We start from the raw sequence: 25,207 nt of genomic DNA on the forward strand, positions 1-25,207 counted from the left end.
TGGAAATAAAAAAGAAACCCAAACTCAAACCCGAAATAAGAAGCTTTCAAAGAAGTTGCATAAAATTAGCTTGCTTTTGTCAATTGCTGCATTTGGAATACGAATATGAATAATTGTGAATATGAGTGCAAGTGTCGACTATTTCCTTAACCAACGACGACATAGCGGATTGCTGCTCACTTGGTGTTCTCGTAGAGAAAAGGCCGCGTAAAGTTCTCAAGCAGATCGCGTTGCTCGCGCAATCGCCGCAGCTCGGCCAAAGGATGAGCGTGTTCATAGCGACGCACTCGGAAGAGCGAGGACACAGTGCCTGCAATTTGATTCCAACGCTCGCAGGCACGCGACTTCAGCCGGTCGGCATCCGAGCAGCAAGTGTTGCTCCTCTGCTCTCGGTGGATCATCGCTGGCAACTCCTTGGCCACTGGAACTGGAACTGAGACTGAAACTGGGATGCGAGCTGGCGGCTTCTTTGGGGCCATCAGATGGAAGGGCTCGCTGCGTATGAGAACCTCGTTGAGCTCCTCGCGCACATCATCCTCGCAATCCTCCAGCGGCAGTGCAGCATACGAGCCACAATTCACATCGCTAACCTGGGCAAAGCTGGAGGCAATGCGACGCAACGATGCGGTGCCCGTTGCTTGGCTCTGTGACAACATTGGACTGACCTCAACATGGGGATGCGTCTGTGTTTGCGTTTGAGTTTGCTTACGCAAACGATCCAGATTCATGTTGGACAACTTGTTGCCATAGCTGATGCGCAGCTCGGCGCGTTGGCGACGCGCCTCCTCGGAGCCAATGGCCAACTTTCTGCCCAGCGGCATCTTGGAGGAGTTGTTCACGAAGCAGGAAATTTGAAAACGTTTTGCCGAAAATGTGTAGCTGTGAATTTGTGTGCCTGGGCCTGGAGTGGAAGGTGAAGCTGTGTTGACAGCGCCGCCAACCATGATAAGTTCCATTCTATTCCATTCTCGCTTAGTTTATTCTGTGTGACATTTTACAACTTAGTTAAATGAACTCAACGTGCAAATTATATGTAATGACAATGTGATATATGGGGTTTGTGTTTTTGTTTTTAGAATAACAGCTTCTTCTTTTGCGGCAAGAAATTGCCACGCACCGTTGTCTCGACCAGCTTGCGCTTGAGTCCCGGCTTCTCCTGTGCTCCTGTGTTCGCTGCATTCGTAGCACCTTCCTTGGCCGCCAATATGGCCGATGGCATCGGCAGCTTGGGACCCACAGTGGGCGCTGGTTTATTGTGAAAATACGGCATACTCAATGCCTCGCGGCACGAGCAACGCTTTAGGGGATTCATGGCAAACAGGCGGCGCATTAGCGTGATCATATCATTGCCAGCGGCTGTGAAAATGTTTTGCAACGGTGTCCCGGTGAAGTGGCGAAACAGGAGATAATCGTGCAGCTTGCTGAGATGCGGCCATTCCGCCTCGGTGGGTGTGCCAAGCACACTGAAGATGCGCGTCAACTGATCCAGATCCGAGTCGCCGGGCAGAAAGGGTACACGCAACATCAGCTCGGCGAGAATGCAGCCCACGGCCCACATATCGACACCGACACCATATTGGCGGGCACCGAAGAGCAACTCGGGTGATCGATACCAACGTGTGACCACATGATGGGTGTAGATGCGATTCGGTGAACCGAAACTTTTGGCCAAACCAAAATCACCAATCTTCAGCACACCATCGCTATTCACCAGCAAATTGTTGGGCTTGAGATCACGATGCAATATCCAGTTGACGTGCAAATATTCTAAACCGCGTAGCGTCATTATTGCGTATGCCTTGATGTTCGCCTGGGTCAAGATGATTTTGGTGTCCTTGATGATCACCTCGAGATCGGTGTCCATGAAATCGAACACCAGCGATATGTTCGATAACTGGCCAAAGACATCGACCAATCCGATGATGTTCTCATGCTGCAGCTCTTGCAGAATTTTGATTTCACGCAACGCTGTTCGATTGATGCCATCGCGTGCCTCGTCGCGACTGCCCTTCTTGATCTTCTTCACTGCCACAATTTGGCTGGTCACAACGTCGCGTGCCTTGTACACAATGGCAAACTGCAGTGGGCCCCCAAAAAAAAAAAATAATAATTCATTTAGCCCAACGCAACATGTTCAATTCAGTTGAATTTACGCACCTGACCCTCGCCGAGAAACGATAGTTTCGCATAGCGGTCCTTTTTGTCATCTCCTAGCGGCAACATGTGTGCAGTTTGGCATTACTTCACAAACAATTTACAGTAGTTTGCAATAATCAAACAATAATAAACACACGAAGACACAACACAAAGCGCGCAATGGCAACGCAAGCGGCTTCAGCGGCATATGTGCGACAATGTGGCCGCATGCTGGAATTTGCACATCAAAATATACCAAAATACCAACTGTGGTGGACTGCTGCAACTTTAGCGTCACATATCGATAAAACATTATCGGCATTAAAGATAATTTATTGCATTTATTTATTCATAAATAGAAAACTACGACTTACAAAAAGAAAATCACTTATAAAATATATTTGCTTATTCTTATAAAAATGTATTGATTGAATTTATTTATTATTATTCGTTTCTTGGAGTACAAGACTACACTTCTTTTGTTATTGGATTCATTCCTTTTTAAAGGAATTTTACTATTTTCTTCTTGAATTTTTGAAAAAGACCATTTTGCGAGTAGCTTTTTGCTAACAATATAAACCGTAATTGGTAATTAAATTTAAATTAAATAAAAATATTGAAATGCCAGTAACAATTTGGCGTTGCCAATTGAGCTCAATTGAGTTACCTGCTTGTTGGGCATTGCCGGATCACGTCATTTTGAATTGGGTGCTGCCAGACCAACTCGCTGAAGTGCTGTCGGCATTTTAAAATTAGCGCCATATTTAGCCGTGACTAACGAAAGAGAAACGGCAACAACAATGCAGTTGCCATAAACTTAGCTGACACCGTTTTTACTGTGACTGCGCGTGTGAGTGTGTGTATGTGTGTGTGCAACAAATGCCGCCTGCGACGTAATGGCTAGCGCTAAAGCTAGAGCTTTTTGCACACACACACATACACACGCACACAAACACAAGCTTATTTTAATCATTAACGCTGCAGCTGCTGCATTTGATGTTGATTCTAGCAATAGCAATAGCAACAGCAACAGCAGCAGCCGCGCGCCGTTTTGGCATTGTTTACGTTGCAGCTTTTATTTGTCAGCTTTTACGCTCAGTTTCAGTTTCAGTTTTCTCAGCGCTTTCGTTGCGACAAGTTGTTGCTGTGCCATAGCAAAAAAAAAAAATACAAATTTTAAACACACAAACACATACAAAATAGGCGAATAACAAATCAAATAAAACGACAGCAGCAAAGACAAACGTTTTGTTGCTGCAGCTGCTGTTGCGTTATATTCTTGTTGTTGTTTCTCTTTCGAGAGCGCGCGCAAAAATCGCCAAACTGCAAGTTGTGTTCCTTCCCCACCCCCCTTCCCACCCCACGCACAAGTAATCAACAACTGCAGTGCGCGCGTTTCCCATGTGCGTGTGTGTGTAATGTGAGCAGTGTTGTAAAACGATGGCACGCAAGGATGATCCCGTTTTCAATGTGAAATTCGTGGAACTTGTTGAGAAGCAGGCGTGCCTATGGAATTACACACATCCGGGCTACAGCAAAAAGGAGGAGGTGCAAAAGGCCTGGCAACATGTGGCCAACGAGATAAAGGACACAGGTTAGTAAACACAACAACAACAACATCAAGAACAACAACAACATTATCAAACAAACACCACTTGCTGCATAGACACTGTCGATTTCCATTTTCAGTTAAGTATTTTTTTTATATATTTTTTTTTGCATTGCAATTGCGTGCTCATTTGTGTTGTGTGCGCGTATGTGTGTGTATTTGTGTTGTTAGCTGGCGCGCGCCTATGATGCAAGCTTTTCACTGCCCCTGTCCGTGTGCACATACATATGTGTCTGTGTGTGTGTGCGTATGCTTCAAGTGTGTGCAATTTCAATGCAATCACAATTTGTAATCGTGCCAACTCACTTGCACTCACTATACAAGCTCTATGCTTCAGTCTCTAGCATGTGTGTGCGTGCGTGTGTATGCATGCATGTGTGTGTAGGTGTGTCACTGTGTCACACACAGCAATAGCAACGCGCGGCGTTTGCATGCAATTAGTCGATGCAGTGTCGTTGTTTTTGTTTTCTGCTGCCACCGCGCAGTTGTTTTTGCTGCTGCTGCGACTGCGGCTGCGGCTGTTGCTGGTTTGCCGCTTTTGGCATGTAATTAAGTTTTCAGCAATTGCAGCGCAATGCAAATACCCTGCAGCTTTAATCAACACTGCAAGCGGCTGCCGCAATTGATCATTTTTCTGTCTTTTGCAACACTGTCCGCACATTGCTGCAGCCATTTTGAGGTTAGTTTTCAAAAGCTTTTTTCAATAGCAGTAAATTGAATATGAATGAAATATTGAATACACATTTTCGACTGCAGTAAATAGAACATTATAAATTAGTTTAAAATAGACATATTTTTTATCGAGTAGTAAAATATTAATTAAGTTATCAAATTCTAAACTTTTTAACGAAGAAATTTAAGGTTTTGGCATTTTTAGTTTACAAAAGTATACAACTTATTATCTTTCAGTATATTTTAATTGATGTCTCGACAGTAATATTATTTTTAATGTTTACAAATTTATAATAGTAAGCATTTAAACTTTAAAATTCGAACTATTTTATAGTTAACTCTTAAGCGGATGAAGCTTTGAATAGAAAATAAAAAGACTTTAGAATTTTAATCATTTTGAGAATACGTTTCAATCGTTTAAATCGTTTTTTACTTTAATAAAGAAGAGAATAGAATTAAAAATGTAATCTACATATTTTGATTAACAAAGTTTTTTAAACTTCAGTAATAAGAAAAATTAACTTTCTTGATTGCTTTCCATATATTTGCATAACATAATATTTCATTTTTATGTGCAACCTCAAGTACAATAACATTATTATATTCATGTTTGGGCGTTAAGTGAATAACTCCAACTGTTTGTTCCCAAGCAATTTGCATACTTAGTTGCTCTCGTCATAAATATTGCAGCTTATTTGTTCTTTTGTTGTGGGTACTATAGTCACAACATTAAATTTTTAGAATAAAGGAAAGCTAAAATTTGTATGTTTGTTAAGTTAAATTGATTAAAAACTTGCATAGAGTAAAGTCTTTGTCCTGTGCATTAATATCAAAATTTCTATAATGATTTAGAAGATGTTCTTTGCTGAACCCAAACACAATCTAAAATTCTTTTAAAACTAGGGATTGTAATGAAATTTGACTGAAAAATTAATATTTTGCTTATAATTAATAGTGTTCGAATATCTATGAAACTATTAAATAGTTTTAGATTTTGTTTAAATCAAAAAACAAAAAGTAAATTTAATTTTGTATTACTAAATTGGATCAATTTTAGTTTATTTAGAAAAATTAATAAACAATATACAAAATTATAAAACAAATAATAAAAAAAAAATGTTTCTTATTTAAAAACCACTTTTAAAATAACCAAAATTAAAAAAAAAAATTAACAAAATTAAAAAAAAATATCAAATATTAAAAAAAAAATTAACAATTTAAAAAAACATATAAAAAAAAAAGTTAACAAAATTAAAAAATATCAAAAATTAAAAAAAAAATTAACAATTTAAAAAAACAAAAAAAAATAAATAAAATTTAAAAACAAAGTAAAATAAAATAATAAACAAAATTAAACAAAAACAAAATAGTTTTTTAGGAAAATGAATTCAGCTGATCGACAGAGACATGAAAATTTGTTGAGATCTTTATATGAAATAATAATTTCATTTATTTTTTTACATAAAAGTCAGCCTAGTAAAATTGAATTCATTTATTGAAAGAAGCTAGATCATATATAATATACATAAATATTAAAAAACACAAATTTTTTTAAGTAAACAAAATTAAATAAATGAATAAGAGTTTTTTCTATAGAAATTTCATTCAATTGGCTGCGATCTAAAGATCATATATGAAATAATAACTTAATTTCATGTTATACTGAAAAGTCAGACGTGTAAAATGTAATTTATTTGATTGAACGTAACTAAATCTAAATATATCTATTCAAATATAGATTTAGATATTAAAAAACACAAATTTCTTTATAAGTAAACAAAATTAAAAATTAATATAAGAGTTTTTTGTATAGAAATTGTATTCAATTGGCTAAGATCTATAGGTCATATATGAAATAATAACTTAATTTCATGGTAATCCAGTAACATATCGATTCATATATAGATTTAGATTAAGTAAACCAAATTAAGAAGTAAGATCTATAGATCATATATGAAATAATAACTTAATTTCATGGTGTACTGGATTACATATCGATTCATATATAGATTTAGATTAAGTAAACCAAATTAAGAAGTAAGATCTATAGATCATATATGAAATAATAACTTAATTTCATGGTATACTGGATCACATATCGATTCATATATAGATTGTATATATTTAGGTAATACTCGTATGTTACATCCTCGCTAAAAAAGAAAACCTTTCCGATTGGCTCCATTGCAGTGCGGAACTCGAGGGAGAGATGGCGCACCATCCGGAGCAGTTTCCTGCGATCCTTGAAGCTGGCACGCACACAAACGGGACGAGGGAAGCGCAAATACTATCTGTCGAAATATCTGCAGTTTCTCATACCCTACACAAAGTCGCGTGCCTGCCACAAACAGTTGCAACCCGCAGCAGTTGCTGGACAGCAGCAGCAACAGCAGGGGACGCAAATCCATTCACAAATCCAGACTGCAAATGGTGGAATGGTGTTGCGTAAGCCGAGCACAAGCACATTTCTGGCCACGCTTGGAACACAGCAGCCGATGACGCGCATTGGACACATGCGGCAGCAGCAATGTGCACCCGATGAGGACACCAAAGACAGCAGCGAGAGTGTTGCACAGCCGAGTCCCGAACAGCAGCAGCAGCAACACTCGGATGATGAGCCGCCGGACGAGCAGCTGCTTGATGACGAAACGAATGCAACACCATTGCGATTGCAGGCCATCAAAGTGGAGCATCAACAGCCGCATCAGCAGCCACAACATCCACAGAGCACTGAGAAAATTGTGGCAGCGCAGCATTCGCTGGTCACGTTGCCGGTGACAATGGCGGCCGCATTGCGCAACAATCTCGACTGGACGGAGCTGACCGAATGGCTTAAATGCAGCACAAGTGGCAGCAACAATCATCATCAGCAGCAGCAGCAGCAGCAGTTTCATCTGCAGCAACAACATAATAATAGCAGCAGCAGCAACATGATGTCGCATCAACTTGTTGCCAGTACGCCGCCACCAGCAACAGGCACACCTGCACCTGCACCTCCGCCTGCAACCACGTCAGCCACTATGACAGCAACTGTTGCTGCTGCTGCGGCATCGCCACCAGATGCGGATTATTCGTTTCTGATCAGTTTGCATCCGTATTTGAAGGAGATGAGTGGCAAACAGAATCGACGCTTTCGCCAAAAGGTTGTTGGCCTTATTGACAATGTGCTCGACAATGTCGACATTTAGCATACAACATACAAATCTATATACAACATGAAAACAAGAACCGACAGTGCCCATTTGTTATACACATATACATATACTATATATATATATTATCTAGTAATTAAATCTAATTATACTGTTTTTTTTTCTCTGTCGTGCATTGTTTTTGTTAACACACACACAGCGATACATTTGTTATATGTAATGAATTGATGGATTATTGTAATTGAGTGCAACAACAAATAAAACGCTTTTTTTAAATTTAAAAATGTAAAATGGCGCGCAGCGCTGTCGTATCGCTTTTGCATACACTTGGTTGCTGTGATCTGGCAACGTCAGTAGTGTACTTCCAAGCACGCTGCCACCTAGTTGCAGGTGGCAAGTCAGCTGTGCACATGCTGCTGTCTGGCAACGCCAATATGGCAAATTGGCAGTGAGAGAAAATAACAAAAGCGCGACAGCTGTGATTAAATGCCAAATGCATAAAAGTAATATCAAATGTGACTTAACATTCCCAATTGCTCCGCCAAAGGTAAGAGAAGTGTGCTCGCAGTCTCTGTGTGTGTGTGCGCGTTGTGTATTTGTGTGTGCACGCCTAATTATTATATGATGTAATTTGTGTGTGCTGTGCACAGATAAGTGAAGCCACAACAAAAAAAAAAAAAAGAAACCACGAAAAGATTAATTGCCGTTATCAAATGGATAATTATTATGTAAGCAGGGTCACACTGTGCACACTCACAATGACACAGCCACACTGATGAGATGGTGAAAGTTAACAACAATATTGATTCATTTCTGTGATATTCAGACAACAAATTAGAATACAACCGCGAGCAACAACGATGAACAAGTGCTGCATACAAACAACGACTCAGCAGCAGCAGGCCACGATTACACAGTCATTCAACATTGTTAACATGCTGCCCCACACCAACAACACGAACACGAACAACAACAACAATAACAATAATTGTAAAGCACATTGCAATGGCAGCAACAAAAAATGCAATCCACAGTATGTAACAGTGTCGCCAGAAGATCGAAAACATATCGAACAACGTGTGCAAACCGCTTACGAATTCTTTGAGAAGACATTGCAAATATATCGCGTGGATGAATTGATATTCTGCTTTAATGGCGGCAAGGATTGCACCGTCTTATTGGATGTTCTAATGCGCTATTGTCGCACCCAAAACATTGCCAGCCAACATATTCCCATGCTCTACATTGAATCGGACGATTCGTTTCCCGAAATCGATGAATTCGTCGCCCGCTGTGTTGAGTTGTATGACGTCAAACTGATCAAGTACAAGGATTCCCTGAAGCAGGCGCTCACACACATGACCGAGGATATGCCGCTGATTAAAGCTGTATTTGTGGGCAGCCGCAACACGGATCCGCATTGTGAGCAATTGCAGCCTATGCAGGTGAGTTTAATGTTCGCATTGCCAGTGCTGCCAATAAAGCAGAAAAGAGTTAAAGTTCACAGATAGCTAAATCAGTGTTGCCCATAAAGCTGTTGAAAGAAGCTAAAACTCACGTTAGCGCTATCCATCAATGATGTAGCGGAAAAGAGCCACATTTTGATGTGACCAAAAAATCGCTAAACGGTTTGAACTTCAAATTGATTAACTGTTTTATTTGATTGCAATTTGGATATGAGTATTCGCTCATACTTAATCATACTCGTTGCAGTTCTCTGGTTTGAAGTTCACATTTAGTATCTCAGTGTTGCTCATGTATGTAATTATTGTAGAATATTCGACATGGTTCAAGTGGCAGTGCTGCCAGTGAAGCTAGCTAAATCAGTGTAGCCCATAAAGCAATATTTAGCACAACGAAAGCTGTGGAAAAAAGCTAAAATTCACGTTAGTTATCCATAAAACGGCTTTTAGCCGTCAAAGAGGTAGCGGAAAAAAGCTAAATTTTAATAACGTCACGAAAAATCGCGAAACGTTTCAAGTTCAAATCTAATATGTTAGTATTGCTCATGTAAATTATTAATCTAGAATATTCGACATGGTTATCTATGGAACCAAATTAATTTTATACACAAGTATGTGAAGTGGATCGTTGATTATGTCAGTCAAGTCAACGCAATTTGAAAGCTTTATTATGCTCAAGTTTAGAAAGATACAAAAATGAAATAAAGTATATTTAAAAGAAAGATGTTTAAGCACTTCTCGCAAATTCTAAACTAATTTCCTCATACATTTTATCACTTTCTTGCGCTTTGCAGAAAACAGATAGCGATTGGCCGGACATGATGCGACTAAATCCACTGCTCGAATGGACCTATCACGATATTTGGCACTATATACACCTACATGGAGTGCCTTATTGTTCGCTCTATGCCCAAGGCTACACATCCATTGGCTACAAATCGAACACATTGCCCAATCCGCATTTGAAGCGCTGCTCAGACCCAAATGCTGTGCCAGCGACGTCTTGCTATCGTCCCGCATGGGAGCTGGCTGATCCCACACAGGAACGCGCTGGTCGCCTGTCCAGAAAATGATAAATCACACACACCCAATCATCTCTCACTCAACAACAAATCTAGCGAAATTTCTATAAAACAAAACAAACAACCACAACCAACTAGCTAATTTTTGCAATTGTAAATGTTAAAGCAAGTAAGCTGAATACTTATTGTATGTATATTTTATAACCTTTCTTTGTACATAACACAAACACATACGTTGTGTTTTCAACTCTCTCTGACACACAACCACAAATATATATATACTTTATATATATACACATGTATTGTATAACACATTTTTATCAAGAATTCACTCTATACACAATTGTGAAATGTGAGCTTAACATGTAAAGCACATTTCAGCTGTTAAGACATCAACATACTTACCCGGTATTCAATAGTCCAGCTCATTTGGTGCTTATTACTTACCTCGTTTAAGAGTCGCAACTTGGAGCGATATTTAATATATTCTAGCTCATTTGGTGTTAATTTCTTACCTCGCTCAACATCCCAAATTTAGAGCTATTTAATTGGCCGTTAAACGAATTATTTGTAAGTATCTTCATAACTATAAACATATGCATCAAAATTATTTAGAATGATGCATATTAGTGACAAATGTACCAAGAAAATGTGCTAGAAACATAACTCGTTTAACGGCCACAGCTAGGAGCGAAATAACTGGCTGTTAAACGAATGCTATTAAAGTGTCTTCTCTGCGTTTTGTCCGTTACGTATGAAAATATGTCCCAAATGTTCATAAAAATTTGCGAGACACATATATCGTTTAACGGCCACAAGTTAGAGCGAAAAAACTGGCCTTTAAACGAAGTGTTTTCAAGTGTTTCTATGCTGTTTGTTTCTGTGTGTCCATTAACTATGAAAATATGTACAAAATGCACCAAAGAAATGTGCTAGAAACAAAACTCGTTTAACGGCCACAACTAGGAACAAAAAAAAAAGGATTTTAAACAAATTCTGTAGAAGTTTCTTCTATGCTAGGTTTTTTTTAACGTTAAGAAAAAATGCCGCTAGTGTATTTGGATGCTAAGTTTAATTCGGCCGCTTGATGAAAATGATGTAAAATGTAAAGTGGCCGCTAAGCGATTTGTGGCTGTGCTGTTATTGTTAACAGTATATTAAGTCCGTTTTGTTAGCATGTTAAGAAATATCGTAGAATTCGCCTTGAACATATTCAGACTTAATTAAGTATAAATACAAAGTTTTTTTTTCAAAAAATATATATATACATTTTTTTGTTGTTACAATAAGAAGTCAAGGGTCAGATTTGCAGTTTGTCTAGGCGGAGATATTCGGAGATTTGATTGGCCTGCTGTCGCTTGTCAGCGATGCGCGAACCAAACTGAATCGCCCGCTTCTTGAGCAGCACCGCATCGCGCAGTCCCAGACTGTAGCCATAGAGACGAAGGAGTAACTTATCGCCCACGCCTTCGGGAAGCGTGTAGCAGCAACGTTGCTGCGGCGTCAGCGAACGAACAAACTGCGCCACACGCTCCTCGATGAATGGGGCACGCGCCGTCTTGCCACAATCGGCAATTACACGATCATCACGAGCCAAATTACGTGCTGGAATACGTTGCCAATCTCGCTCCAGTTCCAATTGCAACGCCTCGTTGCCGCCGCGTCGATGGGCGTTGCGATGTCGCGTATAACCGCCGAACAATTCATCAGCGCCGCTGCCAAGCAGCGCAACACGAGCATGCGACTGATCTCCGTTGGCTTTGGCATTGGCGGCAAACCAAAAGGCGCTGCCCAAACACTCGTCGAGAACCGTTTGCAGCGGATAGATCAGTCGATGGATGTGGCACTTGAGTTGCTGTTGCAATTCTTCGCGACTCACATTCACTTCGAGCAGCTGCCACTGACGATGCGGACACAAACGTTGCAGCTCCCGATGCGATTGCTCCGCTGTCTGACGATCGGGCACTTGCCACAACAACTCATCGCCAGCCGAAGTTGCTGCTGCTGTTGCCACCCTTTCGAAGGCCACATTGATCAGCTCGATGGGTTCGTTGGGGGGCACAAATCGATCGGCGAGCAGCGCCAGAATGCTGCAATCGATGCCGCCCGAGAAGAGCACACAAATTTTGGCATGCTCGCAACACTTATCGCGATGGATGCAGCTGCCACAAACTGGCGCTGTTTGCTGCACTCGTTGTGCCACCGATTGTTGCAGCCGCGCAGCAAACTCTTGCAATGTCCGTTGCAGCGGCTCAAGTGACAATAAATGCTCATACAACTGTTGCTGTTGCAGATCAGCGGCGGCTGCCACCAAAGCATAGAGATCGTAGCTGCTGCTCACTGTTGATGAGGATGTTGATGAGAGCCATTCGGGTGCTATGGGGCATGCCACATTTGTGCGCCAACCCATGGCCACATCGAGTTGCTGCAACTGTTGCGTCTTCTCCTCGTTCAACTCTTGCCATGGATGCAGCACACATGACTGCAGCGCGTCCAGCTGCAACTTGTAGAGTCCCAGCGGTGGCAGCTCCATCGCCGCAGTTTGCTGCAGATGACACGAGGTGCTCAGCAACCGTATCGACTGCGATTCCTCCCGTTCGATGATCAGCGAGTTGCGGCCCAAGGCATCGCGACAGAAGTACAGCACTTTCTCCAAACTGCAATATGAATTCGTTTGTATTAATATGCTTGCTCAAGGTTAAATTGACAGCGAGTCCTTCAAGTTGACCGGATTTTAAGCCATCCCTGTCTATCCTAGAAGGAGAATTAAGCGGAATTCCAAGACCTAATTAAGAGCAACAAACCGAATATAATTGTTTTTATACCACAAACTGTTCTATCTTTTTACATTAGCGTACAAAACTTCGAAAATCCTGTTTAAAAGTTCTCTTGGGTCTAAAAAACAGATTTTTGCATTGCTTACTCTATTAAAAATAAAATATTTTTTCTTCTAACGCCATTAAACCATTACAAAACTAAGCTAAGTAGACTCTTTTTACATCGTTTATAAAAACTAATCTAGGTAGACTCTCTTTTTACATTATTCATAAAAACTAATCTAGGTAGACTCTCTTTACATTATTTATAAAGAGCCAATAAATCGACTTGCTTCTTCCAAATTTATTCTTTTGAAAAGAAATATTTTTTCCATTAACTATTTCAACTTTTGTCTAAAAATCATTTAATATGATCTCGTATTTGAAATTATTCTTTAATAATGTGAAATTCATTTCAAATTTAAAAAAACGTTTCAAGTCAAAAGCAACTGGTCACACTTAATAAGAAAAGGGTCTCTCGCAGTCAATACAGCGTACTTACCTGTTGTATAGCATGAGGCAATAGGGGCCTTCCAGACGCCGAAAGAGCGAGAGTAGCTCATCCTCTGTGTGGCATTTGATAAGCTGTTCCATAAGCCATGTGCTGTCCGATTGTGTGGCCTCCTTTTCCGCCTCCAAGTTGTACAGATCGCCATTGAACAGCAGCACCAAGTGCTCATTGACGATCGGTTGCTGTTGCGGCGTCGCGCCTTGTTGCCACAACACGTTGCCGGCGAGCAACAGATTGTCGATGGCAAGTGTGTGTTGCACATCGGGTCCACGATTGTGCAGCAGCGTTTTCAATGTGCCGTGCAGTTCGGATGCCACATCGTCGCTGCTCTTTTCACTTATAGAGCAGAAAATGCCGCACATTTTGTGATTTCAAAATTCCTTTACGCAAATGTAAACATTGCCATGCGTTAGTGATGCCATAAAATCGATAACTACACACTAACGATAGTGTATCGGTTTTGATAGTGCTTGCTACCGTATCGATATTGCCGCCATCGCGATTCATCGTCACCTATCGATGTGTCGATAATATCTTAAGCGATGAGGCGGCATCAACAAAACAGCTGATCACTCACTGCCAGTTGAACATCCAAAGTTCAATCCACTGTCTTTTGTTTACATCACAACCAATTTGTTATTAAATTCGTACAAAAGAAAATGTCTCGTAAATTGTTTGGTGATATAATTAGGCGACAATTGCTGCCGCAAACATGGCGACAAATGCACAACAAAAGCAACAGCAATCCACCAATAACGCTGACCAATGCGGATTATGAGATGCTCCTGTCGGATGAGCAGCGTCAACGTTGCATGGACAACTTGCGCAATCTGCCGGCCTACCAAAGGCCCAAGGCGCTAACACACCACAAGCGCGAACAAACCTTGGCGGCTGTGTTAATAGCTCTCTGCGTGGAACGTGACACGTAACTACAAAAACTTCTTTTTAAGTTCATTCATTAAAGTTTTCTACTTTGCACACAGTAATGCTGTATCAGTGCTATATACACGACGATCCCGACACTTACGCGCCCACAGTCTGCAGATGTCGTTTCCGGGCGGCAAACGCGATGAAAGTGATGCAGATTTCATTGACTGTGCGCTGCGTGAAACGGAGGAGGAAATCGGTTTGCCACGACAACGTGTAGAAATCTGGGGCGAAACGAAACAGATACTCCTGCCACGCACCTCGACGATTGTGCCCGTCGTGGGTGTCGTCCGGGATTTTCACATCTCACAGCTAAAGCTCAACCATGACGAGGTCGAGGAAGCCATGAGCATACCGCTGCAATCGCTGCTCTTGCCCACAGCCACGAGGCACACACAGTTTAAGAGTGGCTACAGCGGTCCCGTTTTTGTCGTCGATCAGCATCGCATCTGGGGCATCACGGGCTATCTGACCTATGTATTTCTGCGCTGTTTGCTGCCCAATCACCTCAAGAACGAAGCTCTCAAAACGAACATTAAATTCGTTCGACCGTACAAAGTAACGCCGCCCAAAGTGACGCATCATCATCATCATCATCAGGAGGAAGGAAAGCTGGACAAATAAACCGAGGATGCCAAGAATACTCCTCCTCCTCCTCAGCTCAACTCTCCCGACTCCGACTCAGGTTCAGAACTTTACTCAAGTTTGGTATTCAAGTTAAGTTTGTTAATCTCTGTTTTGTTTGTTGTAAATAAATGTATTATTTTAAAGCTGACAACTTAATTTGCTAGCTGCTGTTAAATAAAATTTACAAAACATTTACAAAGAAAAATATATCATCGATCTATTTCTTAATTCATGTCACGAAGTTTATTTAATTTTTAATTTTAAACCAGTCATATTGTTTTTGATTTGTATTTTCAGGATTTATATACTTGGTGAATTGATTAATTTCTAAGCTGCTGTTTAACAAGGAAAAGCACATGAAAGCTTCTTAGTGAAGTGCATTAAAGCTCGATTGATTGATGCAAATGTTATAGAAATCTATAATCAGACGTTAAATAAGTAAAAGCACACAAAAGCTTATTCTTGAAGCACATTAAAAAGCCACTTTTCATTATTTTGAAAACATCATAAAGAAATCAATTCAACTTGTTGTGAAAATAACTTTTTAGCATTATAAAAATAGACTAATTAATTAAACAAATCTGTTTTAGTTGAGACACTTTCTATAATTAGAAATTATTATAAATAAATGAATTTAATTTGTGTGTGAAAAGCTCATAAAAGCTTCTCAAAGCACATTGAAGTCTCACAACTATATAAAGGTACTTCTTGATTTCTTTTTGTATAATTTCATTTAATTCTTTTACAAAGAATTGGTATTTCACACTTGTAGAGATAATAAAGTTTTAGTAAATTAAAACTGCCTAAAATCAATCAATCATATTATATTATAATTAGTTTGAAATCTAGATCCACATTTGAAAGAAAAATGCTGTTTTGTTCTTTTTCATGGAATTGATTTAGTTTGGTATTTTATTTTACAATTGTGTTCATATCATATATTCATATATACATATATGACTAACAAAAAAATTTGTATAATTTCGTGTTGTGTGTGTGTGTGGGTGTGTGTTGTTGTTGTTGTTGCTGTTGCACAGGTTGTGTAGTGTCAATATGCAATAAATATTTGAGTATACATATACATATTTATATATATATATTTGATATTTACACATAATTGTTTCAACATTTTTGTTTGCAATCCTAAAACATAATGGAAAACTACTCTTGAGAGTTAGCTATAACTTCTGTTGTTGCTGTTGTTGTTGCTGTTATTTTCGTCGCCACATCAATAAGATTTTGATTTGTGTTTGGATTTGGATTTGCATCACGACAATCGAGATTTTGCTGTGCCTGCTGACTGCTGCTATTATTGTGTGCAGTGACGTTGATGTAGCAGGAACCGCAAAGTCTTACTGGATTAAAAAGCTTTTCAAACGGCAACGGGGCCCAGAACTCAGAGCAGTCAGCACAGAAAATTTCTCCACATGATCTGCGAACAATATCAGAAATCAGAATATCAATATAACAAGTATGGGGAAAGCAATAATTAATAATAACAATATAAAGAACCAACCAGATTAAGAGAGATTAATAACAACAAACTGTTAATGGGTTATACTAAAGTAGTACAAAATGAGAAAAATACTTTTTGTTTTGTTTTTGTGTGTTTCGATCACAGCCAATCTGACAATAGTTCCTTCACATTCCATTTCCAATCTCTCTTGCTCTGACTATAAATATTTATATATTTGTAAGCTGGTTAAGGTAACAAAACCAATATAGAACACCAACAACAACAACAACATGAACAAGAACAATGTGAATGGATTTACAATGAATGATTTGGAATATACAAAACAAATTAGAACTTGTGCCAGATTGTCATAAAAATGAAGCTTAAGCAACAGCAAACAAGAAAATTAAAAATAAAAACCAATACAAAATACAAAATACAAAAATGGGAAAAGAAAATGAGAATAGGTTAATGTTGAAATGCGCACCGACAATGATGTTTTCTTCGTCCCAGCCAGAAGACAATTTGACAATTTGAGCAACGCGATGCGGCATGATCTGGCACCCAAAGGACACTCGACGGTTTATTCTCTGGGATTGCACCAACGCCACCGATGCCACCGATGCCGCCACATGTGGCATATGATGATGGACCGCTCCGCTCTTCGACGGCCTCCCATGAGCATGTCGATGCATTTTCAACAATATCCGATCCGTTTTCCTTGAAGAAATTTGTAAATTAATTGCATAATTAGAGACCAACTCCCGACAAAAGGAAGTAATCACAAATCCAGCCAGGAGAAAAATATACAAATATATATTGAGATTGTCAGAGAAATTTCGAGGATTAGAAATGGCTGGACTGGACATATTTTACTATGTATGTAGTATATATAACATATTCTCAATATTCATCTCATCTTGTTTTGTTTTGTGTACGTAGAAATTAATTGATAATAATGTTGATAATTACATGCTCGACGTTTGTGGAGACAACGCTGTTGCAGCTCGGACATCCTTTTTGCAACAATGCCAGACGCATGCCATGAATCTCTCGCAGCAGCACTTCCTCGCGTAGCTGCCGAATACAACAAGAATATGTATAGCATAAGTATAAATTGTAGAACTTTCTTAAATGCATATCTATCAAACTAATCTGTCTATACAAAAACATTTAGATATCATGAAGAAGTGACACCACGATCTGAATTCTTTACCTTGTGCTCCTGCACAATCTGATGGAGTCTTATGTTCTGCTCACTCAAGCCATGAGCCAAGCCATCGGGACACGAAATGGTAAACTGTGTTCGCTCCTGTTGTGATCCTTGCGGTGTTGGCGGCAACGAAGCAAGACCAGCCGATGGAAACTGCAGTGCACTGAAAATACAAAATGCAATTAATATACAATGCAAAGCAAAGTCTACAGTCGAGTGTGCTCGACTGTGAGATACCCGCTACTCACTACAGTGCGACATTATTCTTAAAATATATCATACCAAAAGTTATATTCGGTATACAGATATCTCTATCTCGTATAGTCTCTGTGATCTAGGTATTTACTTGGACGGACAGACGGACATAGTTATATCCTATCGGCTGTTTACCCTAATCGATAATATATATACTTTATGAGGTTGGAGATGATTAAAGGCTATATATGGTATACTACTACATTTAAAATATACTATAGAGTACAAAATATACCAGACTGTCGAAACGAAGCAACTTGGATGCTTCCTTCTGCCTGTTACGTACATTTCCTGCATTCACAAAGTGATAATAACCTTCTACTATGAGTAGCGAGTATTAATATTGGATGGTAAATTACTTGGATTGAGTGCTGTCACGATTGAGGCTCGACCAGAGCATGTTGCGTCGCATGGGAATGCCAGATGTGGACACATCAAAGTTGGCAAACGTATTCAAATGCGCGTGCTGCGAATGCAGTTCATTCATGTATCGCTGATGATGATCGGGCGTTAATGGTGGCATGCAATCGACATCGTTGCCTGAGGCCGAAGCTGAAGCCGAACCAGATGCTGAAGCAGAAGCGGAAGCTGAAGCTGTTGTCGTGCTGCCATTGAACTCCTTGGTTTCCTTGCAGCAACTGCTGCTGCTGTTGTTGTCATCATTATTGCTGGGACTCTCGCGTCGTTGCAATTGCTGATCGCTGGCCGAGTTGTTGCTGCTGCTCGGTTGAAAGTATCGCAGATTGTTGGGCTTGGCATGGACACGCGGCAAATGGTTGTAACTGCTGTGACTTGATTTATTTGTTGCATACGTTGTTGTTGTTGTTGTTGCTGTTGTTGTTGTTGCAGCTGCAATTGCACAACTTATTGGTTCGCCATCAACTGTTGTTGCGGTCGCCGTTTCAATTTCATTCGTGGTCTTTGTAGCTTGAGGTATCATCATTACATCCACATCTGTTTGGGAAGAAGGCACATCGATGTCTTTGTCTCTATTGCTGTCGCTGTCTCTGTCTTTATCGTTATCTTTTGCTGCTTGCTGAATACCATTTGATTGCTTTCGCTGTTGTTCAGTAGCAGCTATAGGAATTATTGTATCCGTACTAGTGTCAATCTGATCGTGATGACCTTTCTCCAGCCACAACAAATGCCGGCTGCTATTATTATCGTTATCACTGATGCTCTCATCACAAATCGATGGTGCATCATCTGCAACAGAATTATGTTGATCAATATAATGTTTGAAACTATTATTGAATTATGCTAACCATTTGGTGAAATACAAGGCTCGGAATCGATGCGTTGAACTGTGATCTTGCCATTAATGGTTGGCGATTCATCGTTCAAAATATTGCATTGTATCGAAGAAGTGCTTTGGTCATTGTTCAGCTCGGAACCATTTTGTGCCTCCTCCTCCTCCTCGTCCGCATCCGCGTCTTCCTCTTCGTTTTGGTTGTGGACCACGGGCAGCTTTGAACTGTCGCAGGTGTCCTCCGAGTCGGAGTCTTTGTTGATCTCATGATTAGCCACAATTATGCAGTCCTTTGCCTCCGAGCGTATGTCAAACATCGAATTGCTGTTCACATTCAAGTTTAAGCCATCCGTTACACTACAAGATAATATCAATTATATCAATTATATGTATATATAGTATATAAAGCAAATGACACATACATTGATTCGACAGCCAAATTGGGATCACTCGATCTCCTTGAGATCGTGCTCTGTGTCAGCTCATTGCTTGCAATGTTCTCGCTCGAACGAGTTTTTGCCGACGCGCCTAAATTAAATGAAATTTAAGTGACACGATCCGTAAATATATATTGATTATTTACCGCTGCCATTGCCATTGGTATTGCTATTGCCATTCCCATTGACGGCGCCTTGTCGTTCATTGCTTTGTAGAGGAAGATCGGTACCATTTTTATTGCCTAAGCTACCCAGGTAAACATCGGACCAAAAGTGCAAGAATCGCACATTATGCGCTGGCCAAAGTACCTACGAAAGAAGAAAAGGCATTAAATGTTATCGTCAGTCAAATGTATTATACACATTATCTGCATCCGTACCTTATCAGTCTCATGCTTATAGAGTGGATTTCTATACATTGTTTCCGCCAGAAATGGCCAAACCGAGAATGTGCGATCAAAGACCGAATTCTCGATGCGTTCTCGCAGCGAATTGCATAGGAAAGTGCCAAAGAGACATGACAACGAATGCTGTGCGAGTTTGATCTAAAAGAAAAACAATCCGAGAATGAGTAAATTGAATTCAAGTTGAACATATATAACAATATAAATACCAAATAACCGAGACTAAACTCAAAGCTACAGGGGAATTGTTTGTGGATTTGATGCACCAGATCGAGCCATTGCAGAAACACTGGACAACGTTCGTTGCCTTCATCCGAGTTTGGTCCATTGCCAGAGCGATCGGCAAACTTGTGGCCAAAGTTCAGCCATTCGCGTTCAACCAGCACACGAAAGCCCTGAAATACAAATTGGATTAATGTTATGCAATCTCAGATTAAGTTGTATAACTATAGATGAGAGTCTAATATAACACTTAGTATATTAGTGAACATTTTTGTATATACTAGACATTTTTGTTGCAATACAAAAGTATAGCCTAAACAAGTAAGAAAGCAACAGTCAAGAGTGCTCGACTGAGATTTTAAAAATACACCCAAAATATAATGCAAAATTGGTAAGATATACCAAAGCCTATACTTGGTATATCACATTTAAAATATACCATAAAATATACCAGATTGTAAACCGAAGCAATTATGGCTATGTCTCTATGGATTGCGGTATAAAAATTAAACGAAATCTCCTTTTAACTTGGAGTCTTCCACTTCTAACAGAGAACCCTTCGATCATTCGCCTTCCATTTCCCCTTACCTCAACAGTTCTGTAGTAGGGATCCAGGCAGAGCTGTGCGGTCGCCACAATCTGCGGCGTTCGATCCCAGCCATCGGAGCAATGGACGAGAACAGGACGACCATTCTTTTCGATGGTATGCACCACAGTCATGGTGGCACCCAACAGGCCCGACAGATGCTGCATCCACATCGTTTTCTCCAATTGCCCAAGCCAACTGTGTGTTCGAATTCGAATGTTAATTAATTACTATACTCTGTGAAATAGATTTCGCACACTTACTTGGGATCATCGGGCGATGAGGCACACAATTGTCGCACTGCATGGAAACTCTTGCGGATGGCATGAATGTTGCCCAAATTCATGAATTCTATTTCAGCGCATGGATAATATTCAATGCACTCACAGCCGCCGCCGCGAGCTCGATTTGTAACAGCCGATGTATAACTTCGTGCATCCACAATAAGAATTTTCTACAAATGCCAAAAGAGCAAGGGAAAAGGTTAGCAAAATTTGTGATTATACTAAAATTTGAAATTAAACTATATATACATGTAATCTTAATCAACTTATATATGTATTATATACATATTTATAAAATTAAGTTGTGGAAATTATATTATACTATTGCATAATACAACAATTTATGAACACAATCAAAAACCGCAAAACAAAAATGTTTGCTGATAACAATAAATTCATGTTTCGATGGTTCTTAAAGTGATTTCAATGATTCTGAAGTTGCTAGAAAATATTATATAATTTATTGTGGTAATTAACATAGTAAGCAAAAGAAATTGGGTTGTATTATTAATCTATGAATGATAGTATAATCATTAATATACTATATATATATGTATTTTATTTTATAAATGTATAGTATTTTATATATGTTTAGTATTTGATATATGTATAGTATTTTATATAGTATAACATATTATATAACACACTGTATTACACAGCATATTATATATTTTGCTTTATTCTACTATAAGTTTTCAGAAAATTTAATTTAGTTAAAATAAAAAAAACACGAGAAAACTTTTAGAAACTGACTAATTAGCAAGTAACAAAGTTAAAGTTGTGCGCTATCCACTTTTAGACAATACAATAGTATTACAACACAATGTTTCAAGGCCATCTAAACCAGTTAACGGAATATTTACATTGGTATTTAGCAGAGCTAAGTAAAGCCCTGTAAATTCTTCCGTAAACAACGTCCAAATTTATCATCTGAACGTTACAAAATTACAGGAAACCTCTCTCAGAGTTTTGGGTATATCACTGATCAAGAATATATATACTATATACTTTAAAGGTTCTCAAATTTAAATTCTATCTCTGATCAAGAATATATATACTATACACTTTAAAGGTTCTCAAATTTAAATTCTATCTCTGATCAAGAATATATATACTATATACTTTAAAGGTTCTCAAATTTGAATTCTATCTCTTTCTGCCCGATTGCTTAGTGAAAACATTAATATTAATGGCTAGGAACTTACGCGTATCTCGTCTAGAGCGAGCTCCTCGTGCGACGAATCCCCTAACGAAGGCGAACTCTGACCCGAGGAGCCCGCCGCCGCATCACCGCCATTGGCATCCTTGGCCTGACGTCGTGCATGCTCGCCTCGATCGAAGGCGCACGCATCCGCCAGAGCCTTGAGCAGCTGCTCATCCTTGTAGTTGCGCCAGCCGAGCCAACCAACTTCCGGCTGGCTGCAACGGGCGAGAATTGCACCCGATTTCTGATGACGCCAAACGACGGCGGGCAATCGACGTGATCCCCGAAAGTTGGCGATATTGTGGAGCATTTCGTCGGTGATGCAGCACGGTACCAGCAATTTTTGCGGATACGATGGACACAGTTTGAAATCCGTGTTGGCTGTGGAAATGCGCCACGAGCTCTTCAAATCGAAACCCAGTCTGGCAACCTCGTTCTTAAAGTCGCTCTCATAGCGCAATGCACGCTGCAATCGCTGCTGCAGATGCTCCATGGAGGGCAGCGATTTTGCCAAGCCATTGGTTAGACTTGTCGAGCGATGCTGAGAAGTATTTCCGCCTCCACCTCCGCCACCGCCGCCAATAATGTCGCAGGTCCACGAATAGAAGGGGAATGCAAACAGTGTTTCGAGCGTTTCAGGTACACCAATTAACAGTTGTATGCGGCGTTGCCACTCTGCGCATTGTTCGGTCGATTGAAACGAACAGCGAACGGTGCTGGCATCTTTGCAATTGACAACCAATTGGAATAGATCACGCACCTGCACCGATTCAATCAGTCCCAACGGTATGTATGTCTCCAATGTGCTGGTCGATTTCTTCGAGAGAAATATGCGGTAATTGGACAACGCGAGGATGCCATCGTCATCGGTGCGTCCCAAATATTTAATTGATTCGCCGGCAACTATCGAAATGAAATGATAATTCAAAATTATGCACACACACACACACACGCACGGTTATCGATTACGATAGTTAGAATTGCGATTACAACACTTACGCTCTTGAAACGGCACCGACAATTGCGCATCTTCCTTTTCCATTTGTGATTTGGGATATGATTCGGCAGCTCGTATAAAACAAATCGATGGGGGCGGCGATCCATCTGACATCATGTGTTGCGACTGCAATAAAAACACGCACACATTCAATTGCTACACTCACACACACACGCACCAACATATGCACACTGCATACATATACATATGTATATACAAAAAAAAAATACTGAGTATTTTTACGTATTGAACACCTGAGATCCTCTCAGGGTTACTTACTATTAATTGTCATTGGAACGGGGCGAACAATAAAACCAATAAGAACAAATCGAGCATGCCCGACTTACAAGTATCCGATAAGGAACATTTTTTTTTTTTTTGACAATAAGAAAGTTAATTAATTGTAGCTCACTATTGCATATTCGGCACTCGCACACAATTTGTACTTTACCATCAGCTAGTAATACCCATTTAGCTAATGGCTACCGGGCATCACAAATTGTTAACTAGTTTATGCGTACATAAAACAGGACACAATATACATACAAAGTCACCCACACATAACAGAGTAGGGGGAGTGGGGGGAAGACTCAAGGCAAAGTCATTAAATACGAAGCGTTTGAAACATCACAAAAACAAAAACCAAAACCAAAAAAAACCTAAATAACAGATATACTAGATACAGTACAAATAATGTTTGTGCATGTGTGTGTGTGGTGGTTGCCAGTATAGATAATAAGCACAAACATACATAGTATATACAGTAGATGCACACACACATTCGCAGTTACATACGTACAATTGCGTACGTCGAGACGCACACACACACACATAGAAACTGACATGCAGTATATTTTTGGGGCATATGGGATGAACATTTATAAACAATAAAGCCACACAAATTTACGTCTTACGCGAAGTGAAAGATGACGATGAGGATGTCCTTGCAACGAATGCATGGATATTTATAATAAACAAAGTGATAAAGCACATATATACACACACACACACACTTCGAGTATGCGTACATACAAATATACGCATATACGATTCCACATATTTATGAAACAACAATAACAGCAAAACAAAACCTACAAACATACATACATTTTGTTTGCTTCGAAAACCTTGCGTTCGATCACAATTATTTGTTTTGATTAACTGCAGTTTATAACAACGATATTGAAAAACGCGTTTGCTTAATTTCTTTTTGTTTTAGCACCAACATTAACTCCATAAAACGTCAGCTATTATAAACAAAGATTTGCAAATATTGTTGCTTATACATATGTATGTAGATGTAAAGTGTGCTAGAGGTGGAGAAACATCGATGGTCTATCGATATATCGATTGTTTTGAATTTCTTGTCACCATCGAATCGTTTGGCAACATCGATGATTTCTTTTCCACAGATATGTAAATTTATTATATTATATTTATTATTGAACAGTTCTAGAATTCCTTAAAAGCTTTATTTAGGACACCTTAGTTTAAACCGCGACCGCAAGGCAAATTTTTAAAAAGTTGAGTTTAACTTGTATTTAAAATAAGCCATACTTCTTCAGTGCATTATTATTTCAAACGGATTATTGATAACCTGTTGTTTAACAAATTTAGACAATCAGATTTCAGTTATTTTACTGTTGACTATTGGAAAATTGTTTGCCATTAACCAAATAGAATTTACGTGATTTTATTAAATAGTCAAAATGTATTTTGCCTGCTTTTTGAACTAGGGAAAATTGGGGAATATGTATAAATATTTTCGTAGATAAATCAATTACCGTTTCAATGATGTGATATCGTCATAAAGTAGCAGTTTATGGTATATATTGTTTATCAAAATGCTCGGTATTTGTGGTATATTTTTGTATTTATGGATAATAATCGATGTGAAACGCTAGCCAATTTTCTAAAATATTTTTCATAATTTGATAAAATGCCAACAATCAGTATTCTTATTAG

The 25,207-nt window shown here is 39.4% G+C and overlaps 7 protein-coding genes and 1 long non-coding RNA gene across 10 annotated transcripts; 4 read left to right on the forward strand and 4 right to left on the reverse strand.

Moving 5' to 3' along the window:
• Positions 1-65: 65 nt before the first annotated feature.
• On the reverse strand, positions 66-936 carry LOC117577016 (uncharacterized). Its single transcript, XM_034262182.2, has one exon. The coding sequence runs from the start codon at positions 819-821 to the stop codon at positions 177-179; it is 645 nt and encodes a 214-aa protein (XP_034118073.2). The 5' UTR covers positions 822-936; the 3' UTR covers positions 66-176.
• Position 937: 1 nt separating this feature from the next.
• On the reverse strand, positions 938-2,354 carry LOC117577000 (cyclin-dependent kinase 7). Its single transcript, XM_034262181.2, has 2 exons — positions 2,158-2,354; positions 938-2,077 (listed from the first exon to the last, which is right to left on the reverse strand). The coding sequence occupies exons 1-2, from the start codon at positions 2,221-2,223 to the stop codon at positions 1,073-1,075; spliced, it is 1,071 nt and encodes a 356-aa protein (XP_034118072.1). The 5' UTR covers positions 2,224-2,354; the 3' UTR covers positions 938-1,072.
• Positions 2,355-3,267: 913 nt separating this feature from the next.
• On the forward strand, positions 3,268-7,825 carry LOC117577797 (ataxin-2 homolog). The gene is made up of 2 exons (XM_034262725.2): positions 3,268-3,730; positions 6,608-7,825. The coding sequence occupies exons 1-2, from the start codon at positions 3,577-3,579 to the stop codon at positions 7,603-7,605; spliced, it is 1,152 nt and encodes a 383-aa protein (XP_034118616.1). The 5' UTR covers positions 3,268-3,576; the 3' UTR covers positions 7,606-7,825.
• Positions 7,826-7,987: 162 nt separating this feature from the next.
• LOC117570321 (FAD synthase) lies at positions 7,988-10,350 on the forward strand. Of its 2 annotated transcripts, XM_034251866.2 has the most exons (3): positions 7,988-8,116; positions 8,396-9,014; positions 9,827-10,350. In XM_034251866.2, exons 2-3 carry the CDS (start codon positions 8,430-8,432, stop codon positions 10,103-10,105), a joined length of 864 nt encoding a protein of 287 aa, XP_034107757.1. In that variant the 5' UTR covers positions 7,988-8,116; positions 8,396-8,429; the 3' UTR covers positions 10,106-10,350. The 2 variants fall into 2 exon arrangements, with proteins under 2 accessions (XP_034107757.1, XP_034107766.1); XM_034251875.2 differs by lacking the exon at positions 7,988-8,116 and having other exon boundaries at positions 8,305-9,014.
• Positions 10,351-11,305: 955 nt separating this feature from the next.
• LOC117570311 (asparagine synthetase domain-containing protein CG17486) lies at positions 11,306-13,805 on the reverse strand. Its single transcript, XM_034251855.2, has 2 exons — positions 13,373-13,805; positions 11,306-12,711 (listed from the first exon to the last, which is right to left on the reverse strand). The coding sequence occupies exons 1-2, from the start codon at positions 13,741-13,743 to the stop codon at positions 11,355-11,357; spliced, it is 1,728 nt and encodes a 575-aa protein (XP_034107746.1). The 5' UTR covers positions 13,744-13,805; the 3' UTR covers positions 11,306-11,354.
• Positions 13,806-13,917: 112 nt separating this feature from the next.
• On the forward strand, positions 13,918-14,974 carry LOC117570334 (mitochondrial coenzyme A diphosphatase NUDT8). The gene is made up of 2 exons (XM_034251888.2): positions 13,918-14,306; positions 14,365-14,974. Exons 1-2 carry the CDS (start codon positions 14,041-14,043, stop codon positions 14,930-14,932), a joined length of 834 nt encoding a protein of 277 aa, XP_034107779.1. The 5' UTR covers positions 13,918-14,040; the 3' UTR covers positions 14,933-14,974.
• An 834-nt stretch (positions 14,975-15,808) lies between these two features.
• Positions 15,809-24,544, reverse strand: LOC117570111 (myotubularin-related protein 4). Of its 2 annotated transcripts, XM_034251575.2 has the most exons (15): positions 24,350-24,543; positions 23,245-23,368; positions 22,247-23,148; positions 21,021-21,211; positions 20,760-20,955; positions 20,159-20,344; positions 19,926-20,090; positions 19,692-19,854; positions 19,531-19,636; positions 19,125-19,465; positions 18,219-19,065; positions 17,608-17,767; positions 17,364-17,468; positions 16,879-17,111; positions 15,809-16,367 (listed from the first exon to the last, which is right to left on the reverse strand). In XM_034251575.2, exons 2-15 carry the CDS (start codon positions 23,357-23,359, stop codon positions 16,097-16,099), a joined length of 3,981 nt encoding a protein of 1,326 aa, XP_034107466.1. In that variant the 5' UTR covers positions 23,360-23,368; positions 24,350-24,543; the 3' UTR covers positions 15,809-16,096. The 2 variants fall into 2 exon arrangements, with proteins under 2 accessions (XP_034107466.1, XP_034107474.1); XM_034251583.2 differs by lacking the exon at positions 16,879-17,111 and having other exon boundaries at positions 16,197-16,367; positions 24,350-24,544.
• On the forward strand, positions 17,111-17,674 carry LOC127565220 (uncharacterized). The gene is made up of 3 exons (XR_007954602.1): positions 17,111-17,270; positions 17,334-17,501; positions 17,569-17,674. It is a non-coding gene; the product is annotated as an uncharacterized LOC127565220 (long non-coding RNA).
• Positions 24,545-25,207: the final 663 nt, after the last annotated feature.

This window comes from Drosophila albomicans, chromosome X (assembly GCF_009650485.2).
Source record: "Drosophila albomicans strain 15112-1751.03 chromosome X, ASM965048v2, whole genome shotgun sequence".
NCBI classification, from domain to species: domain Eukaryota; kingdom Metazoa; phylum Arthropoda; class Insecta; order Diptera; family Drosophilidae; genus Drosophila; species Drosophila albomicans.

Excerpts from the sequence above, each read along its gene's own strand:
- LOC117577016 (XM_034262182.2), bottom strand. The coding sequence starts at position 821 with ATGCCGCTGGGCAGAAAGTTGGCCATTGGCTCCGAGGAGGCGCGTCGC.
- LOC117577000 (XM_034262181.2), bottom strand. The coding sequence starts at position 2,223 with ATGTTGCCGCTAGGAGATGACAAAAAGGACCGCTATGCGAAACTATCG. Across the intron at positions 2,078-2,157 it reads CGTTTCTCGGCGAGGGTCAG|TTTGCCATTGTGTACAAGGC; the intron begins GTGCGTAAATTC and ends GGCCCACTGCAG.
- LOC117577797 (XM_034262725.2), top strand. The coding sequence starts at position 3,577 with ATGGCACGCAAGGATGATCCCGTTTTCAATGTGAAATTCGTGGAACTT. Across the intron at positions 3,731-6,607 it reads CAACGAGATAAAGGACACAG|TGCGGAACTCGAGGGAGAGA; the intron begins GTTAGTAAACAC and ends GCTCCATTGCAG.
- LOC117570321 (XM_034251866.2), top strand. The coding sequence starts at position 8,430 with ATGAACAAGTGCTGCATACAAACAACGACTCAGCAGCAGCAGGCCACG. Across the intron at positions 9,015-9,826 it reads AGCAATTGCAGCCTATGCAG|AAAACAGATAGCGATTGGCC; the intron begins GTGAGTTTAATG and ends TGCGCTTTGCAG.
- LOC117570311 (XM_034251855.2), bottom strand. The coding sequence starts at position 13,743 with ATGTGCGGCATTTTCTGCTCTATAAGTGAAAAGAGCAGCGACGATGTG. Across the intron at positions 12,712-13,372 it reads TGCCTCATGCTATACAACAG|TTTGGAGAAAGTGCTGTACT; the intron begins GTAAGTACGCTG and ends TTCATATTGCAG.
- LOC117570334 (XM_034251888.2), top strand. The coding sequence starts at position 14,041 with ATGTCTCGTAAATTGTTTGGTGATATAATTAGGCGACAATTGCTGCCG. Across the intron at positions 14,307-14,364 it reads CTCTGCGTGGAACGTGACAC|TAATGCTGTATCAGTGCTAT; the intron begins GTAACTACAAAA and ends CTTTGCACACAG.
- LOC117570111 (XM_034251575.2), bottom strand. The coding sequence starts at position 23,359 with ATGATGTCAGATGGATCGCCGCCCCCATCGATTTGTTTTATACGAGCT. Across the intron at positions 21,212-22,246 it reads TCGCTCTAGACGAGATACGC|AAAATTCTTATTGTGGATGC; the intron begins GTAAGTTCCTAG and ends TGGCATTTGTAG. Across the intron at positions 20,091-20,158 it reads AGTTTAGTCTCGGTTATTTG|ATCAAACTCGCACAGCATTC; the intron begins GTATTTATATTG and ends TTTTTCTTTTAG.